The sequence below is a fragment of the Nematostella vectensis genome, chromosome 8 (assembly GCF_932526225.1).
Source record: "Nematostella vectensis chromosome 8, jaNemVect1.1, whole genome shotgun sequence".
Classification (NCBI taxonomy): domain Eukaryota; kingdom Metazoa; phylum Cnidaria; class Anthozoa; order Actiniaria; family Edwardsiidae; genus Nematostella; species Nematostella vectensis.
Window position 1 is genome coordinate 6,279,393 of NC_064041.1, and position 19,797 is coordinate 6,299,189.

Genomic DNA, 19,797 nt, shown 5'->3' on the forward strand with positions numbered 1-19,797 from the left:
TGTGAAAAAACTGTAATTTTTAAGCAAATTACAAGCAAAAATGCTGTAAGCAACAGGCTGTAGCAGACATCGCAGTGCATTGCTGTGCATTTCAAGGCATGCCGTTTTAGCTCAGCGGTAGCTTGACCCAACTGGTAGTGTTGGAGGTTTCTATTTTCAGTCTGTTTTTTTTTTCTTTTACAATTTTGCTCAAGAGTACTCAGGAGTGAAAGGTTTGGTGATACAGTCCATGCACACCTCACAGTACCTAAATTATAGTGTCTCAATCGATATAGTATTCAACCCAGAAATACCTCATTTTGCAGAAAACCCTGAGGGAGCTCAGCCCATAAAGGTGAACGGAACGAAAAAGATGTATTTCCAACTACCAACGAACCTTACAAATCAATCAGTAAGTCTGTCTATGAATCCTACCAACCGATCAGATTCATTGTCTGATATGAACAACCAATCACAAAGCCGGTACGTTTGGGCGCCAGTACCTGCGTCATTTCGGTGGACAGTGGCAGCAGTAATGATTCTCGTGGCGGTTGGTTCGTGTCTTGGGAACGGAATGGTTCTTTACTTGGTCAAGATCCAAAGTACAAGGTCTCTAAGAGCGCTCCAGAGAACACTCACACGGCATTTTATCCGTAGTCTGGCGTGGTCGAGCCTTTTAACAAGCCTCGTTTCAATACCACTCATGGTCTCTAGCCTCCTGGTGGACTATTTGAAAACCGATTGGGCGTGCCGGGCTCAAAGGTACCTCGAGTCTGTTTTCATTTTCATCACCATCAATAATCTAATCGTCATCGGAGTTGAGAGATACCTGGTCATCTACAAGCCGAGTAAAGTACCAACAACAGAGACCACCAAAAGACTGGTCAAAGCAGCATGGGTCATGGGGGCTATCTTAACGATAGCTGTCCCTGGCTCGACAACCATGCTGCAAAGATTGCAGGTGGCGAATGACAAGTACACGCTATACTGTGCGTCGAACCACGACGTAAAGGGGAAGGTGACCTCCTTGATCGTATCTCCCATAGAATACATCATCCCGGGCATCTGTCTGATCATCACGAGTGTCCGTGTCCTCAAGTTCCTACACCGCCGCCGCCAACAAGCCCACCCACTCCAAGTCCCCTCGACATTCAGCACCTCAGTGATGTCCACGCTGTGGTACTACAAAGACAGCTACATGTTCGCCTCGCTGACACTGGCTTTCTTCCTTCCTTACATCGCTCCCACAATTTACTCGGTCTTTCGAAATTTCATCCCCTACGACAAGCCGTTCATAGAAATCTATGTCTCAACTAAAGCAATGCTGACGATGTGCTATACCAATGCAATTATCAACCCGATAATCTACCTCTACTGCATGCGAGAGATGCGACAGCGCATCAGAGAAATGCTGTCGAGCGTGTGTCTGTTGCGCTAGGGTGGATCCCGTCCCTGTCGTTGTGTATGAACTTAATAGCTTGCCACCTAAAAAACTAGAGGTGCGACCGGCATGCACCTGAAGTTAACATCCTACCCGAGACTGTGTTCATACTAATATGAATTTTTGAACGTACTTTGAATGACATGACGGAAAAATGTATCAAAAAACTCTGCGCTTCATTTTAACAAGGCCGGTACAGCATTCTATTTCTACAATTGGCGAGTTTAACATCTGCCAGTTTAATACTGGCCACGGAGTTTTTTGCAACTAAAAGAAAGTGCACGCTGATACGCACGAGATCATATAGTGTTGTATTGTAAACAACAGCTCACGAGTGATCCTCGTCTTTGCCCTGACTGATGTGTGCATTTCCAACACGCTCTCGATTTGTGTTTTAACGACAACATGACGGCAACATGACGGCAACATGTCATGTTAGTAAATCTTATAATTACTGTGTACACTCAAGGATATCTATATATGTTATCTTATTACAGTAAGATATAATTACTTGAATATGTATTAGCGTAGTAAAAACGTAATGTCGACGGAATGTCGACGGAATGTTTGCCTGGACATTCAAAAGTTAAGATTTGGTTCATTTCTCCGTAAAACGCAGCAAAGCGAGAACGTGTGTAGCCACAACTTCCCCCCCCCCCTCCCCTTATCATTAAGATCAAATGTTATAAATATCATAGTCTCTTAATATATCCTTATTATATCGTTATTACAGCGAATAGAATCAAATAGCCCAAACTGTCGCGATCTCGTACCAGAACAATGAATACAATACACCAAAAACTGGAAATCGACTCTGCCAAATTTTCGTCTTTAAAAGTGTCTGCCCTGAAGAAGTCTTATTAAAGACGAAAATTTGGCAGAGTCGATTTCCAGTTTTTGGTGTATTGTTATTACAGCGAAGTATTATATCGTAGTATCACTACATGAATGAAACAGTTACTTAGATCTGATAGTGGAAAAAAACATTGAGATGTGGGGGAATAACTCACAATCACAGATAAATAAATGTCGAATGTGGGAGGGGTGGGTCAAACGACTTTCAAAAAAGATAGGACACCCACCCACCCCTCCCTTACGGGTCTGGGAATTGCTTTGTTCACTAATTGTATTCACTAAGATCAAATAATGAATAAAATTGTAGATATGTACAAGTTTCCACATTGCTTTATATCTCTACGTGACATGATGGGAAAATGTTTGAAATAAGCTAATTTCACAACAAATCATGCGACTTTTTATGCATGACACTATTTCCTTTAATCATTCTAACTTCTAGTGCGCTACAGCAGCCATGAATAAATTTCTAAGTGTATTGGACAACTCTCAATATTGACTGATCTGGACAAAATCTTGGAGGTGTGCATTTCGACCTCATCGTATTAGTGTTTTGAATAGGGAATATCAACGGCCATTGCATGAAATCATGGCTTCTTTGGTTTCTCTTTAAAAAGCGCAAGGTTTTTCCGACACGTCTCTTACCCTCTTCTACTAGCGAAGGAAGCGGAGAGGGAGAAGGGAAACAAGCGTACAATTTGTCGATTGGAACTTTTGCACGCAAGAAAAATCGAAACAATGAAGTAAAGAAAAAATAATAATAAAATGCACACGATGACATCAAATCGATCATTAAAAAAAACGAATGCGGTAAAGTCAAAGGTTCAAGTAAGTTTAAAACATAATTCAATAAAGATTTCTTAAGCTAAATACTTTTTGCACGTGATAACCTCAAAACGATTCAATAAACTGATACATTATTGCACGCGATGACGTCAAACGTTTTAATAAGCCAAAAAAGTTGAAATTTACGCCCAAGGTACTTGCTAACTTAGACAGCACCATCTGGGAGAGACTTCAGACTTTGAATAGGGCAAAGTCAAGGAGAGACAAAATCAGAAAAAAAAACAATCAGTTTTAGTTTCTAGATAATATAAGTTACTGAGCAAGTTAAAAAAAAAATGTGTTCGAACGCAAAATGAGGACCATGCCTATAGTTAAATGCCTGGAATGCGCTGAGCATGGCTATGGTCATGGTGTTACCTTGCGTCCTCCCATACCTGGAATGCGCTGAGCATGGATTCGGTCATGGTGTTACTTTGCGTCCTCCCATGCCTGGAATGCGCTAAGCATGGCTATGGTCATGGTCTTACCTTGCGTCCTCCCATGCCTGAAATGCGCTGAGCATGGCTATGTGATCACTGTGACGTGTCCCTGAGAACTTCTTGTGAACCCAACCCAGTCTTCGACGGTCAGAGGGAGTCTCAAATGGCTCCGGGAAACTGGTACTCGCAGCAATGGTTGCCATCGCGTCACCGCAACTGAAAGGCAAACAACTCACTGTATATGACGCGTTTCTATATCATTAAAAATATATACGCCGGTATTAAACGTCATGCGGTGTAAATCAATCTGTCGTTGATCGCGGTGCATCATTCCCTGCTAGCAGAGGCCTTTTTTCTCTGTATTTCGCCGTGCGTGCTTGCGAGAAAAAGAGACCTCTGCCATGGGTCGAAACTGTTTTCGTTGCGCATGCGTGTGCGTTTCTAAACGACCGCGCTTGACGTGCCAAAACCCGTACCATCGCGCGAAAGCTGTCAATATGCTAATATGCTTTGCATGGGTTTAGTCGCAAATTATGAATCAAACTCCGGTTAGTTTTCCTCTTCGAAAAAAGAAAACAACTGTTCAATATCAATCACCTAAAACGTCACTGAAAAGATTGAACAGCAAACGCAGCAAAGACGAGTTTTGTCTTGTTTGTGGGATAAATTTCAAGACATCTGGGCAGGCGAGTTTCTTCAATGTAAATATCGCACAGTTGGACTCGAAGAAAATGTTACAAAAATTTTTGGTAAACTTAGATCAGCTAATTCCAGAAGAATGTGCTGCAAAACCTGTAAACGGAAGATTGACTCGTTAGTCAAAAGAGAGAAAATTCTGAATGAAGATAAGGCATTGAATGGCTACTTTTATAATTCGTCGCGTGATATTTCTACGGAGGACGCCGTTTCGAATGCGGGCTTATTATCCCGCAGCGGATATACGCTTCACGCATGCGCTAGTCGTTGTGGGCTCACATAGTGGCCAGTAATTAATTAACGGAGCATGCGCTCTTGATCTCCCGTCCACGATCGTGGACGGCGGTTTGATCAAACGAACTTGCGACCCATGGCATCTTTTCCTCGCGAACGCCAGCCCAGCGAAATACAGAGAAAAGAGGCCTCTTCTAGCAGGGAAGGTGCATCATGGTAACATCATATAAAAGCAATAAGCCAGTCCAGAGTTTAAGAAAAGACGCGGGGAGACTGGGTCGAATCGATCGAATCGGACCAAATGAACAACTTTGAAGAAGAGTTTGTATGGCGTTTTACAAGATATGGGAAAACCAACCAAATTCATATGTTGCACACTAATTGTTTTACTTTTCGACCGCGTTTTGTTATGAATACGGCCCAATAAAAATTTTAACGGATAGATTTACTTTGCTCAGTGAGCTCATTTGGTCGACTTCAGCTCGCTTAAACACCGATGAAAACACGCAACAACAATTAACTTTGGTACCTCAGGTAAAAACAAAATGATTTTCGTCCACGAAATTCAAGTAATATTTTTTGCTAAACATCTAAAAACAATATTGATTTTAATTTTACGGCATAAAAACGGCACTTCTACCGATACATATTATACTCCGATTCGAAGTTCGCCGATAAACTTTTACAGTATTTGAGTGAAGGAATATCACAGGGTACTCAGAAAATCGCTCCGTAGAAATACCTTTTGCGCCTTATTCATCCTAAATTGCCCCCATACTAAGTGCAATAGAGTCCTCACGTGTGGCACTGAATGATTTCACCATATCTTTTAAAGCGGTTTTGTAAAAAAAAGATTTTTCTCCAAGACCGCAATACAAACTCTCTTGTGAAATCGCTCTTTTGGTCCGAAAGAGCCCAGTCCCGCTTATTGGCTTTTTTTTCTTTGCATTCAAGGCATAAATGTTATAGGTTCTACATGGTTTTTAAACCTGGATTCCTTTCGTTTATTCGCTTACTCGCCTGTATATGGCATGTTTCTGGTTGAGTATCATATGTACATATAAGGTAATCACATGTTCATATATGACATGTTTATGGAAGGTTGAGTATCACATGTACATATATGGTAATCATATGTACATATATGGTAATCACATGTACATATATGGTAAACACATGTTCATATATGACATGTTTATGGGAGGTTGAGAATCACATGTACATATATGGTTATCACATGTACATATATGGTAATCACATGTACATATATGGTAATCACATGTACATATATGGTAATCACATGTACATATATGGTAATCACATGTACATAAATGGTAATCATATGTATGCACGTGTATAGAATTCCACACTACTTCATACCATACTTACTGGAAGATGCACCCTAGGATGACCATCTTGCCGAGGCGTGGCTCAATGGGTAGCTTGGCCAACATATAACCCAATGGGGTCAGATTCTCGTTCGTGTCTAGGGCTTCCATATCTAGAAAAGTAAGACATTCGAACGAAGTTAGAGAAAAGGTGCTCCTTTGTATGTTCGTTTTAGTTCTCCAAGCATGGAGACTACGTGTCAAGCGGGAGGGGTCTTATAGTAACATACACCTTTTGGTAGGGCAATAATTCGTGTCTGCCGAGCGGAGATACTCCATTGCATGTTCGCTTTAGTTCTTCAAGCATTGAGACACAACCACCAGTGTGAAGCGGGAGTGGTCTAATAGTAGCACACACCTTTGGTGAGGCAATAATTTGTGTTTATCGAACACTCCTATCCGTGCTTAAATTACCTTTGAGCATGGCGACCGACTCAACTACTGCGTCGAGAGGGGGCGGTTCAATGGCATTATTCAAGAACGCCGTGATGTCCCCAAGTTTTAGGAGCTTGATAGTGAGCGCGAGCTCATGTAACGGCGTCCGGAGGATCTCTGGGGTGGCATGCTCTGCTAACCTGATCAAGTAGAGAAAGTAGGGTAAGGTAAAACCTTGATTACCCGAACTCGCTAGCCCGTGACACAGATTAAGTAGAAGAGTTAAGGTAAGGTGTAACCTTGATAATCCGAACTCGCTAGCCCGTAACGCAGATTCAAGAAAAGAGTTTAGATAAGGTGTAACCTTGATAATCCGAACTCACTAGCCCATAACACAGATTAAGTAAAAGAGTTAAGGTAAGGTGTAACCTTGATAATCCGAACTCGTTAGCTCGTAACACATATTCAGTAAAAGAGGCAAGTAAATTAAGGTGGGACCTGGATAATTCGAACTAGGGTAAACGAACATACTGGTAAGTATTTACAAATTTCAAACATTTTGAGAAACCAGTTTCGAAAAAAAGTTTGTTTTTTTCGGACCGTGAAAATTGAAAATTTATCTTGATTTAATTTTGTCACGCTCATAAGAAAAGCCACATAGGCATGTGAACCCCAAGATATAGCCTTACATAAATGTACCTGTATGCATCTCTGATCGATGCGAAAAAGTAAACAGAGATTTCATAAAAATAAACGAAGACCGTACCTGTCTGCGCGTGCGCGACTGCACAGGTGAAACGCGAATCCAGGCCTCACACGTCCCGCTCGGCCGCGCCTCTGTTCCATGTTGGTCTGGGAAGCCCACACGGTCGCGTAGTTTGTCATGTTGTTGTGAGACGTAAAAAGCTTTACTTTAGCCCTAGAAGAATGGGAAAAACAGAGGTAGGGGTAAAAAGGGCCTTTTTACTTTAGCTAGTATTTTATTATATAAACAGCTCAATAATAGCTTCTTGGCGATAGTAATAGAACCCAGATTTTTCAGAGGCTTTAAAACCTGGTTGTATACATTTGGGACTGTGAATCCCTCGCCTTCTCCGATAAGGTCTTTAAGGAGGAGTTCCGTTCTTTCACTGCACTTTATTAACCATCGTATTGCGAGACATTGCAAAAGAACCACTGGTGATGCTAGTTTGAGGTGCCATCTTCAGTAAATGTAAATTTTCATTAACCAAACACTAAATATTTTTTCTTGTTTCATTTCTTCTGGGGTATCGGCGTAGTTATTCGAACAACTGGTAAATACATCAACGCCAAGCTAGTCGAACCCCAGGAATGTTAAAGATGAACGACCTACTTGACAGAGTCAATCACGAAAACGACGTCATCGATGGTAATGCTCGTCTCTGCGATGTTGGTGGAAAGAATAATCTGAACAAGAAAAAAAATGTGAAGATGCAAATATATTTTTTACACACACACACACACAAATCAGTGCTAAGCGTCCAAATTTAACGTTACTTTTGTCAAGCATGAACGACTAAGAGATTGTTTAGAAAAGAGTGATGCATTTAGGGTACATCTATGTTCAGAATTTATCATCGACAAGAATGAAATAATCTTTTTGTTCTTTCCTTTCTGTACGTCACCTTTGGAGGGCGACTTAAGCCCCTTAAGGTCTGCCGTTACCTTGGTAACGCCCTCCGGAACAGGCTCAAACACTCTCCGCTGATCCTCACGTGGGATTTGGGAATGCAGGGGGAGAAGACGGTAGTTTGGAGTTCCTGTAAGGGATAATAAACATAGTGTGGCGTTAAAAAGTCGGTACGCATAAATATGTGCAGACTTATTCTACAACTACGACGAGCAGACGAGCCAAGATATGAGTAAAGTCACACGCTAAAGCCGATGACACACTAGGCGATTTTGTACGCTCGTACCAGCAAATTCCAATTTCCAATACAAGAAAAGATACAGATACAATACAGATACAATTATAATGAATATGCGATAAAATTATCTTGTAAAAAGGGCTAAAAAACTGTGCGCCCATTGTGAGCAATGTAGAAATAGAAAGCTGATTAGTTCTATGTAGGGAAAAATCAAATTGCTGCCAAATCTTTATACTTGCAGTCGATCTGATCGGGACAAAGATGTGCCATTCCTTACAGTTGTGTTATAAATAACGGTAATAAATAACAATGGGTAACGACGTGAATACTTACCGAACTGAGGGTGCATCTTGAGGTGTTTGTGTAGCGCAAAGATGAGGTTCCAGCCCGGTAGGAAGATCAGCACAGCCCCAGGGATACCCAGCCCGGAGATGTAGTTCAGCAACGCCTACGAAATCACAATAACAAACTATATATTTTCCTCGGTTGGAATATATAGGGGAAAGATTTGATCAGCACAGCCCAATGGATACCCAGCCCGGAGATGTAGTTCAGCAACGCCTACGAAATCACAATAACAAAATATATATTTTCTCGGTTGGAATATATAGGGGAAAGATTTGATCAGCACAGCCCCAGGTATTCCCAGCCCGGAGATGTAGTTCAATAATGCCTGCGAAATCACAATTGAAGAAGAATTTCCTCGATTAGTTGAAAGTTGCGAAGGAGGAACTTGCTGGGTGAAATATATATACTTGGCAAGATGTAAAACAGGTGTACAGGTTTTGTAACGTTACAAACAAAGCGCAGACACTTAACCTAAACAAACTGAAAAACATATGCTTAAAAGATTAACCTGCTCGGGATATATATGGGCAAGATGTAAAACAGGTGTACAAGTTTTGTATCGTTACAAACAAAGCGCAGACACTTCACCTAGACGAACTGTAAAACATATCCTTAAAAGATTAACTTGCTTGGTAGGATATATATGGGCAAGATGTGAAACAGGTGTACAAGTTTTGTATCGTTACAAACAAAGAGCATATACTTCACCTAGACGAACTGAAAAACATATCCTTAAAAGATTAACTTGCTTAGTAGGATATATATGGGCAAGATGTGAAACAGGTGTACAAGTTTTGTATCGTTACAAACAAAGAGCATATACTTCACCTAGACGAACTGAAAAACATATACTAAAAGGATAAACTTGCTTGGTAGGATAGATAGGGGCAAGATGTGAAACTGGTATATGTTTCGATAAGCTAGTTTGAAACATGCTGTGGATGAACTCGTAAGGCGGGATATGAAGGAGAAAGTGTACTATGAGACTGGAAAACAAGTATTCTGAAAAAAACATATGCTAAGAAGATGAACTTGCTTGGAAGGATACATAGAGGCAAGATGTGAAACAGGTATACCTTTCGATGAGCTGGATTGAAACTGTTGATGAACTTTTTAGGCGGTGTATGCAGGAGAGAGTGAGCTGTGAAAACTGGAAAAAAACGCTCTGTAACGTTACAAAGCGTAGAGACTATACCTCTATGAGTTCAAAAGACATCTCCCTTTCACTGAGTTGAGCCATCGCATTCTTGGTCTGGAACGAGTAGTCACCTGAGCAGATCGCGTTACAATTTTCCTGAAATAGTACACATGACACGTGCTTACTTGTAATGCCTAGTGCACACTAGCAACATAACAACATGGGGGCGCGCACTATGTTTAGCCCGACATAACGACATGGACATAATGACATAAAAGAAAAAAAAAACATGTTTTTTCTCTTATGTCGTTATGTCCATGTTGTTATGTCGAAGATAAGAGTACCGCGCCCATGTCGTTATGTCGCTAGTGTGCACTAGGCATAAGAGCTTGCCCGTGAGAGGACGGGGTAGCGGTGGTAGGATACTTTCCCAGCTCACTTGTGTGAGACATTAGCCTGCATATCAAGCGCAAAGGGCTCTGAAAGATAAGGGATAGACCCCGTGCGCCTGGAGATAAGGAGCGCGCGCCTCATCTCCGTCTCTCTTTCCCCCCAACACTTTGGGCTTACTAAGCAGGCTAATGAGACCACTATCACGGCCCATCTCTCAAACACATATCACGACTATAACTAATTTTAATTTGTTTTTCTTCTGATGAGGCTGAGAAGCGGGCTTGCCAATACCAATTGGATGTTAAAGAATGTCGATCAACTTCGCCTTTACTATTGTTTATCATTGAGAAAGCAGCAAGCAAACTCTATAATAACAATCTACGAATGAAGTCTGATATGTTATTAACGATATTTGATTGAAAATATCTTGGTTACTCGCTTGAATTAGCCGATAGAAATGGATGCTTTGTGCGACTCGCTATTGTGCGGGAGCATAAAATGGCGACGTGATTGGCCTTCTTTAAGTGCCTTTTTTTAACAGCCTCTGTCGGTCCCTATTTTGTCATCTTACCAAAGTACCAAGTGTGGAAAAGCTTCAATTGACTTCGGCTTATTCGGGGAAACCAATGCGATATTTACGATTGAATTTAGTAAATAAAAGATTTAAACGTTTTTAGAAGGTTATTTCGAGATTTTATCACAATATGTGCCTTGAGATATTTAATGAAATCAATAACAAAGGTGTGTTTGACAAGGGCGATTCAAGGAGTTTACTGGGGGTCTCCTTCGTCTCATTTACAGTGTGTATGAAGGAAGCCATATAACTAGGGAGCAACCTAGCGAAAAACGACAGTGGCAAAAGTTAGAGTTGAGGCCTGAGTTGAAAAGAAAGTTAGAGCTGAACAGTTGTGAATATATTATTAAAAAATCCGAAATACCTCGTCGTCTTCATCATTTTCTTCGCGCTTCTTCTTTTTCTCTGGGAGTGGTGGTACAAAGCCGAGCATCTGGATAACGTCTTCTAGATAGTACTCTAGGCATAGAAAGTGAAAATACACATGATACACGATAGGAATAGCTATTGGGTACTAGTACCAGCAGAAAAAAGAAACATTATTTTTAGTTGGCTGTAAATTTGGCGCACAAGTCTCTGAACCATTTTAGTGGGATTGTACTGTACATACCAGGTAAGAGTTCATGTTAGCGGGGTTGTACCTTACATACCACGTCAATCCATACTTTTTCATGTCCGAGTTAGAGTTAGCAGGGTTCTACTTTACAAACCATGTCAGAGTCCGAGTTAGCGGGTTTCTACTGTATATATACACACCTTGCACCGGAAAGGAACGCCCCTCGATCTCCACAATAGGACAATTACCAAAGTACTCCGCGAACATGTGTGTATCGATGGTGGCAGACATAAGAACAATGCGCAGATCGGGGTAGGTCAGAATCATCTGCTGTAGCACCACCAGGATGAAGTCCGTCTGAAAACAATCATTCGCAACAGTGGTATAGTAAGTATAGTTATGGAGGAGGATGAGGTTCAAATGAAGGGTCTCAGTAGAAAAATCAATAACCCCACCACATAATTGCATGACAAGTGTTAAAATCCTAGAATACTAAACGTACAGGGCTTCTGGAATAACGCGGAAAAAACTCAAAATTACGCGGGATTGCCATTGATTACGCGGAAAAAGCCAAATTACGCGCTTCCGCACAAGCGCGTAATTGCGAAGCCCTGAACGTATGATGGTACTATCTTACATTAATGTCTCTCTCGTGGATTTCATCGACAATGACATGAGAGACGCCGTGTAGTCCATTTTCTAGCTTCCGCAGTAAGACACCTGTATTTAACATTAAATAAATGTAAATATTCTTTACTTCTAAAGCAAAGTGCCTTATATTACACTTAATTTTTGGGTCACTTCAATTTCGCGAATATCACGATTTTCAAAAGTTTGCGAAAATGAGGTGTCGCTAAAATTATACAAATGTTTTGGATGGAAAATTAATCTTCTTATAAGCTTTATTATATTCATCACTTTATTGTTAACATATTCAATAAGAAGAACATTACTCTTTGCTACAGTTTTGGTGATTATAGCACTTTTCAATTCCACTGTTTTGTTGGTTTTATTGTCCCCAAATCGGAGACAATAAATATAGGTTAAAATAAGGTTAGCTGTTTTTTTTATGAGAATAATGAAACCACAAAAATAAAGTGACGCTAAATCATCAGTCACATCCTCGAAGAAACTTCCAATAGACACACTGATTTTACAATTTTGAAATACTTTTCGTGATATCCGATAAAAATCATGGCTTCTAGGAGCCCGGGTCCTCAGAGATTGTCATATACTCAACCAAGTTAAAGTCCGTGAATCCGACTTGCGTGACACTGTTGTTTTGTTTTTGATTTGAATGTTTAGAACTCCCATCATTTTGAAAAATATAACTTAACCCAACATTGTTTAATATCGTAGAAATATAATCGAGTCGATTTTATTGTAGGATGGATTGAATTTCAGCATGGTTTAAGCGGATTTAATTCACATTCATGGGGTTTTCATAGCCTACAAAACCACGCGTCACACAAATCGGATCGACTGGCTTTAACTGGTGCGATTGCCCCTTGACTTACCAACAGTGCAAAACAACATGGCTGCATGGCTGCGAGGGAGGATGGTATCGAAACGAACGGAGTAGCCTACACTGTTCCCCAGCGCCTCACTCCTTTCAGCTGCCACTCGCTCGGCTACGCTAACAGCGCTGATACGACGAGGCTGAAACGTGTGCCATACTCGTGTTAATAAAGGCTTCTCGATGGTAATAACGAAATCATGAAACTTCTGATATTAATGGTATGGTAATAATGATGATGACACTGATCGCGGTGCTAGTGGTGGTGGTGGGGTGGTAGTAACTAATTATTAAGGTATTGGCGATGTTGGTGGGAGTGATTATGATGGTGCTAGTGGTGGTGGTGGGGTGGTAGTAACTAATTATTAAGGTATTGGCGATGTTGGTGGGAGTGATTATGATGGTGCTAGTGGTGGTGGTGGGGTGGTAGTAACTAATTATTAATGTATTGGCGATGTTGGTGGGAGTGATTATGATGGTGCTAGTGGTGGTGGTGGGGTGGTAGTAACTAATTATTAAGGTATTGGCGATGTTGGTGGGAGTGATTATGATGGTGCTAGTGGTGGTGGTGGGGTGGTAGTAACTAATTATTAATGTATTGGCGATGTTGGTGGGAGTGATTATGATGGTGCTAGTGGTGGTGGTGGGGTGGTAGTAACTAATTATTAATGTATTGGCGATGTTGGTGGGAGTGATTATGATGGTGCTAGTGGTGGTGGTGGGGTGGTAGTAACTAATTATTAATGTATTGGCGATGTTGGTGGGAGTGATTATGATGGTGCTAGTGGTGGTGGTGGGGTGGTAGTAACTAATTATTAAGGTATTGGCGATGTTGGTGGGAGTGATTATGATGGTGCTAGTGGTGGTGGTGGGGTGGTAGTAACTAATTATTAATGTATTGGCGATGTTGGTGGGAGTGATTATGATGGTGCTTGTGGTGGTGGTGACGGAAGTGTTGTTGGTGATGGTAGTGGTGATGGTGATGATGATGGTGGTGACGAAAGTGCTGCTGATGAAAGTGATGGTGTGGTAACAATGACAGCGTTAACGATGATGGTGATGTTGATAAGGATTGTGGTTATGATGATAATAACAATGAACATGACACTGGGGGTTTTGGAAAATAAATGCCTGATGTTGGAGTCATTCCTTCTACTTCTACGTCTAGTTTTATACTGACCTGTGTGACGACTATGTTACATTCTGCTCCTTGGCCATTCTCCAGGAACGCGTCCAGCACAAACTGTGGGACCTGCGTACGATATGAATGTACACGATGTGAATAGCCTGGAAATTAATGACAATTGAAGCATGGCAGGCAATGATGATGAATTTGAGGCTCTCCTGATCATTATCATGTCAGACCTTCCTGTGTGGTTTCGCCGCAGCCAGTCGCTCCCTCAATGATGACGATGTTTTAACATTATCACTATCAATAGCAATACCACTACCACATCATCATCATCTGCATATTCATATATTATGAATATGCAGATTTCAGACCATGCTGTCTTGTTAAGCCACATCCAGTTGTACCCTTTACTGATAATGATGATGATGGTTATGATAACAATGATGATTTTGTTGACGATCAATCATCATATTATTATGCAGATGTGAGACCTACCTATGTGGTTTTGTCACATTCCATGACGATAATGATAATGATGGTTATGATTATTATGTTGATAATCAACCATCATAATCATTATATCATGATGCAGTTGTTAGACCTACCTGTGTGGTTTTGCCGCAGCCAGTAGCTCCCTTTATAATGATCACCCTATTTTCGTGAACAGCTTGAAGAATTGCGTGTTTGTAGTTAAACACGGGCAGTTGACTACGCTGCTCTAGCATGGCCTTGAATGTGGGGTCTGATTGGTGCTTTTGTTGGTACTCATCCAAGTAGTCTTTACTGGTCAAAATTGGTGCCTGGGGAAATTGTGTGGAACTTATATATTAATATATATATTGAGACTTGGTCTACCCAAACACTGGGCCCTAGTTTTTTAACTACAGTACAAATGCTACAAGCAAGCAGTGAGCAACAGATCCAGATAGGCGTTAAAAAAAAAACAGGAAAATATAACACAGGTTTAAAATTTCATTAACATGTTGTAAATCTCGGAAAAATTAAAAACACATATTATTTTAGCTATAACCTCACATAGTTTTAAAGAGCTTCAAATACTGTAGTCTTGAAACTAATCTAGCGGTATCGGCTAAGAAATTTAAAATACAAACATTTTTTTACAATGCCGAACAGATAAACACAAACATAGAAAAGCAAAGTAACAAAAGAAACACTAAAAACGAAGTAAAAAACACGAGAGAAAGAGAGGAGGCTTCGCTCTTCAAGCCCATACAACAAAAGCCAATGGGGTATGTAGGTACCTCGTCCATTTTGCCAGAGCATAACAGGGGTGTAGGCTGGGGTGGCCAAGCCCCCCCCTTTTAGCAGCCAAAAATATAGTAAATAAATGAGACATTATCTAAAACACAGGAGACAATGCCTTGAAAAGGCCTTTTGGGCCCCTTCTATTAAAAATCCTGGCTACACTACTGCATAAGGAACTGTGTTGATCTATTCCCCCTACAGTACCTGGTACTCTTCAGCGCCTTCGATGATCGTTGGCTGGTTGATCCAGGGATTCCAGTTCCTGTCTGGTGGGGCCCATTCGATGACTCCACGTCGATTATCTGGCTTTTCCACATCAAATTTGCTGCCAGGTGGCAGGACCAGAGAGACCTCCTCTTCAGGGTTTGCTGACTACAAAATAAACCAAGTGGCATGCTTACTGTAATTTGTTACTGTGCTTTTTCTTCAATTATAGTTAAATGCAAATTCAACTCTGTCTTGTCATAGACTTTCAATTTTGTCATAATCATATCATCATTTTAGGACATCTTGTAAGAGCCTTTTGTTTTTTATGATTCTTCTCAACATCATGAAAAAGTTGTATGCTCTGTATGTACTGTACCATGTGGCAAAATAAACTGAACTGAACTTTGTTTGGCCAGGGCCTAGAAAAATGTTTTTAAATATTTAGAAAATTCTACTAAATGGGGGTGTTTTTTCTCTGACGGTACTGCTAGCAGAGTAACCACAGTATCTTACCTGCAAAAGTTAAAAGAATTTATGATTTATTTCTGAGTTTCTAGAAATTTCGTTTGTTATTCAAGTAATCCATTACAGATCTACGATAAAACCTCAAGCTTTTACTCAGCCAGCAATACCCAAAGGTCTGAAGCAGTAACTAAATACAGTATAATATGTAACTGTTATACCTGCTATATGATATTAGCCAAGTTTCAATCTTTGCATAAGCTTGGGAAAGTGTGTTGGTTATGACTAGAAGAATCCTAAGAATTTCTCATTCTAAGTTCATGCATTGTTAGTGCAACTGAGTATCGTTGTCTCGGCAATAGTGTACAGTATCTTGCAGTAAGGTAAAGAAATATCACAGAAATATCACATTATACAGTACAGAAGAACTTATCTAGAGCCTGGTAGAAGAACCCTAAATACTGTATGTCTAGCTACAGTAGTCCTGCTTCAATAGTACTTATAATAAATATACATTATTGTAAACCTGAAACCATACATTACCTGTATATAGTGGGCTATTTACTCAATAGCTGTGCTAAAGAAGAGAGATGGTACTACAAGCCAAGATCACCTCAATGCTTGGACAAGTCTGTTTAATCACATGCAAACAAGAATGGTGTCAAAACATCAATTTTAACATTGTTTAAAAATCTCCTTTAAAGCCTTCGATGATTCATCATGCAATAAATACTTTGGCATAAGTTATGCAAGCTAGATCAACAGAATTGAAGCAGCAATGTCAACAGATCACTTACAGTTGATTACAATCGATTTTTCTCCAATGAATTTTAATGGAAAATGACAAAAATATTTCAAAATAAAAGTTTCTTTGAGGATGTGACTGATAATTTAGAATGGGTGGCCTGTTAAATAGTGCAGATTCTAATAGATTTTTTGGTCTCTTGTCGGTTGAGGTTTCTGTTGGCCTTCTGGAAAAAAAACTGGTGACAATGCAGCTTTAAGACAGGAACCAAAAAAAGGCTTCAAAGGAAACTTCTGAGTACAAGCTTATGAGAGTTCTTTGTTCTATTTTGACACCGATCTTGTTCACAAGCAATACGTGGTACAGACACATGCTGTTCATCACCCCACGCTTTACACCCAAGCATGCGTGATGCCAAGTCACATTCATAATCTTGGTGATGTTGGCAGGTAGCAGCATCTCTCTCTTTGGCCCAGCTAATCAGCAAGAAAGGCCTACAATATGGTATACCTATAGACTATACCTTTAAACAACCTCAGTTGAAGAAGCTAGATGGTTTGAGTATGAACCTCAGAATGGTGGAAACAAGAAATAAAAACAACAACAGGCTTAAATTTTACATTGAGCTGAAAACAGAATGTGCAACAGAGCGCAAAGAGAGAGTGAGATTGTAATGTTTTTTTTTATGCCTTCGGCTGGTTAACAATGGTTAGGCAATCATCCACAATGCAACCTAACCAACCGTTTGCTTAATGGCACTCATGAATTGTTGCCAGATGGCATGAACATAATTTTATTATGCATTTTAGAACATATCAGACTTAAAAAAGCAATTTTTTTGCTGCTATCTAAGCCTCAGCAGGTTCTCAGTATGACGTTAGAATTCGGTGAAATCTCAGGCTGAAAGTTCTTTTATAAAATGGGTTCTTATAAAAAAAGGAGTGTATTGTTGCCAAAGAAGGTTTTGCTTCTTTCGCAAAACACAAAATAACTATCTGATTTTTGTGGAAAATGGATCCATACACTTTGTCCGATGCGCTTTAAAAAATATAGGATGATTTAAGTCATTAGGCTCTGACTACGGTAGGAGAGTGGATGGTTGCCTAAAGACTGGTAACCCCTTATACACTCTTTATAGCATACATACATACAGTAGATATAAATACAGTACCACACTGAATGGGCACAGCCCCTACCCCCTTCCCTCACCCCGCCCTGCCCCCTTACCCAACATTGAAATTAGCAATGAAAATGTCACATGCTTTTTATGACTGTACCTTCTCTTTCAAGACATAATATTCTGTATATGCCCAACACTTGAATCTCTGTGGTGTGGGGCCTCACCTGTGGAACAGGCTGTATTCCTAGGGACTGGAGACAATTACCCAGTTGCTGTTCAAGCTCAGGGCTTATCCCAACATCATAGGGTGGAATCTAAAATACAGTAATTGGACTAAACAAGAGCCAGTATATGAAAAATAACATCTCACAATTACCATTTTTAGTGCTACTTTTTCTTTGTATGTTTTTTATATGTAAAATGTAGAATAAGCATCTGTTGCTTTTGTTGTTGAATGAACATATCTTTCAAGTTTCTGATTCCAAGAGTAACAGCTCTGAATTGTTATTGAGCTCTAAAAAAACTCTAAAAAAGTCTTCTAAAACTTATTTTAGAAGGGACCAAAACCAGCTTTCATTTTGAAATTCAATCCATCTTACACTAAAATGGTCCAATTCTCTTCCTAAAGAATCAAACATTGCATTGGAAGTTCTATTTCTGAAAATGATTAAACATTTAGAAAATAAAACAACATTGTCATGGCAGACTGTTTGACAGAATTTCATTGCTCACATCATCTGTCTTGAGCTTCTTCACTTGCAGTTGTCCAGGTGCGGCAGCCTCGATAGCCCCCATGTGGAACAACTGACGCACAAGGCTCAGCGCACAGCTCTGGGCAGCTTGCTTCTTTGTGGAGGCATTTGCAGTACCATGGATGTCTGTACAAACAAAATGCCAAAAGTTTAAGGATGCTGGATGATATTGCTTGGAATGTAAAGTAAAAATCCCATAGAGGATTATACTGATTTGGATTTCATTTTCCTATATTCTAATCAAATTGAAAACTTACTTCTTCTATGGCTTTTCACAAACACAGAAAGCTCACACTTGAAAGCTCTGAGAGATGCAAAAAGAAAGCAATATGCAAAAACTTTACCCATAACATTGTACTGTATGTAATTGTACCATCATTATTGTATTTGTTTATTGTATTTGACACACAGGTCTCCAAGCTTTTGCTGAATTAAACTCACCTGCTTAAATATTAGTTATAAATAAATAAATGAATGAACAAACAAATGAACGAACGAAATAATAAATCGAATAATAAAGCGCATCTCATATCAAACATCTAAATCATTGAATAAGCAATCCACCTATTGTGGTCGGGTCCAACAGCCCCATATTTGAACTCAGCTGGCAGCCTGTTCTGCTGGAGAAACTGGTGTAAACGTGACTTTGAGTTTGCCAGGGTCCAGTTGCCATGGAGATGAGCATCCAAATCTATATCTTCAGCCTGTGAAGTTAAACAAAAATATATTGTATTATTCATAAAAATAACTAAAAATTTAACAAATGAAATTTATCAAAATGTTGTGGAATCGCAGCAAATTTTGAGCATGAGGTGACAAATATATAGACAAATATATACCACAGAAAACATACCACGGAAAACTATGGGAAATTTGTTTCCTACAACACAAACAACAAAAACATTACAAAATCAAAACACTGTGTGCTTGTTTGAAATGGCATGTTTTCTAGTGAGTGCGTGAGCGCATGCAACCGGTGTTTCGTTAATCTTCTTTACTGTACTTCTAGTGCCCTTTTCTAAGGATGAAAAATACATTTACTAGAAATGATTAAGAACCAAATTTCTTGAATTTGAATTTGAATCAAGGTTTTTTGTCTCTTTCGCTTCAAGCGAACCTGCAAGGATTGTGTGAGTGACGAATCCTGTGGTATATCCACTGATTTCCATTAGCTAACAAACAATCAGAAAGCAAAATAATGCGCAAGTAATGTACATAGAAACAGTATTAACCATCATGCATTATTAGCACCTACTACCCACTACCTACCTCGTCAAATGATCTCTTGTTGTACATGCTGTAATGGTACTCTCGCTGGCCTTGCCCACCCCAACCACCACCCATATCTGTAGGGATGAATAGCACAAAAGGAGTCAGCAAGGAATAGGCATTCGCCGTCATCTAAGGGGCTAAACCAGTTTGTTGTCTCTCCCCCTCCCCATCCTAACTCACTGACACTGTGTCTA

The 19,797-nt window shown here is 40.0% G+C and overlaps 1 protein-coding gene across 1 annotated transcript in view; it reads right to left on the reverse strand.

The window, feature by feature from the left end:
- Positions 1-19,797, reverse strand: part of LOC5507227 (ATP-dependent RNA helicase A) — a 41,372-nt gene that overhangs the window by 14,150 nt on the left and 7,425 nt on the right. The window contains exons 4-23 of the mRNA XM_032375777.2: positions 19,601-19,677; positions 18,896-19,035; positions 18,589-18,635; positions 18,312-18,457; positions 17,804-17,893; positions 15,250-15,417; positions 14,385-14,579; positions 13,828-13,899; positions 12,649-12,790; positions 11,769-11,851; positions 11,332-11,488; positions 10,940-11,034; positions 9,666-9,764; positions 8,456-8,570; positions 7,920-8,014; positions 7,588-7,661; positions 7,000-7,152; positions 6,273-6,433; positions 5,860-5,971; positions 3,589-3,756 (exon numbers count right to left, since the gene is read on the reverse strand). Of these exons, the coding sequence (XP_032231668.2) occupies positions 3,589-3,756; positions 5,860-5,971; positions 6,273-6,433; positions 7,000-7,152; positions 7,588-7,661; positions 7,920-8,014; positions 8,456-8,570; positions 9,666-9,764; positions 10,940-11,034; positions 11,332-11,488; positions 11,769-11,851; positions 12,649-12,790; positions 13,828-13,899; positions 14,385-14,579; positions 15,250-15,417; positions 17,804-17,893; positions 18,312-18,457; positions 18,589-18,635; positions 18,896-19,035; positions 19,601-19,677 (2,389 nt within the window). The remainder of the gene's footprint in view (positions 1-3,588; positions 3,757-5,859; positions 5,972-6,272; positions 6,434-6,999; positions 7,153-7,587; positions 7,662-7,919; positions 8,015-8,455; positions 8,571-9,665; positions 9,765-10,939; positions 11,035-11,331; positions 11,489-11,768; positions 11,852-12,648; positions 12,791-13,827; positions 13,900-14,384; positions 14,580-15,249; positions 15,418-17,803; positions 17,894-18,311; positions 18,458-18,588; positions 18,636-18,895; positions 19,036-19,600; positions 19,678-19,797) is intronic.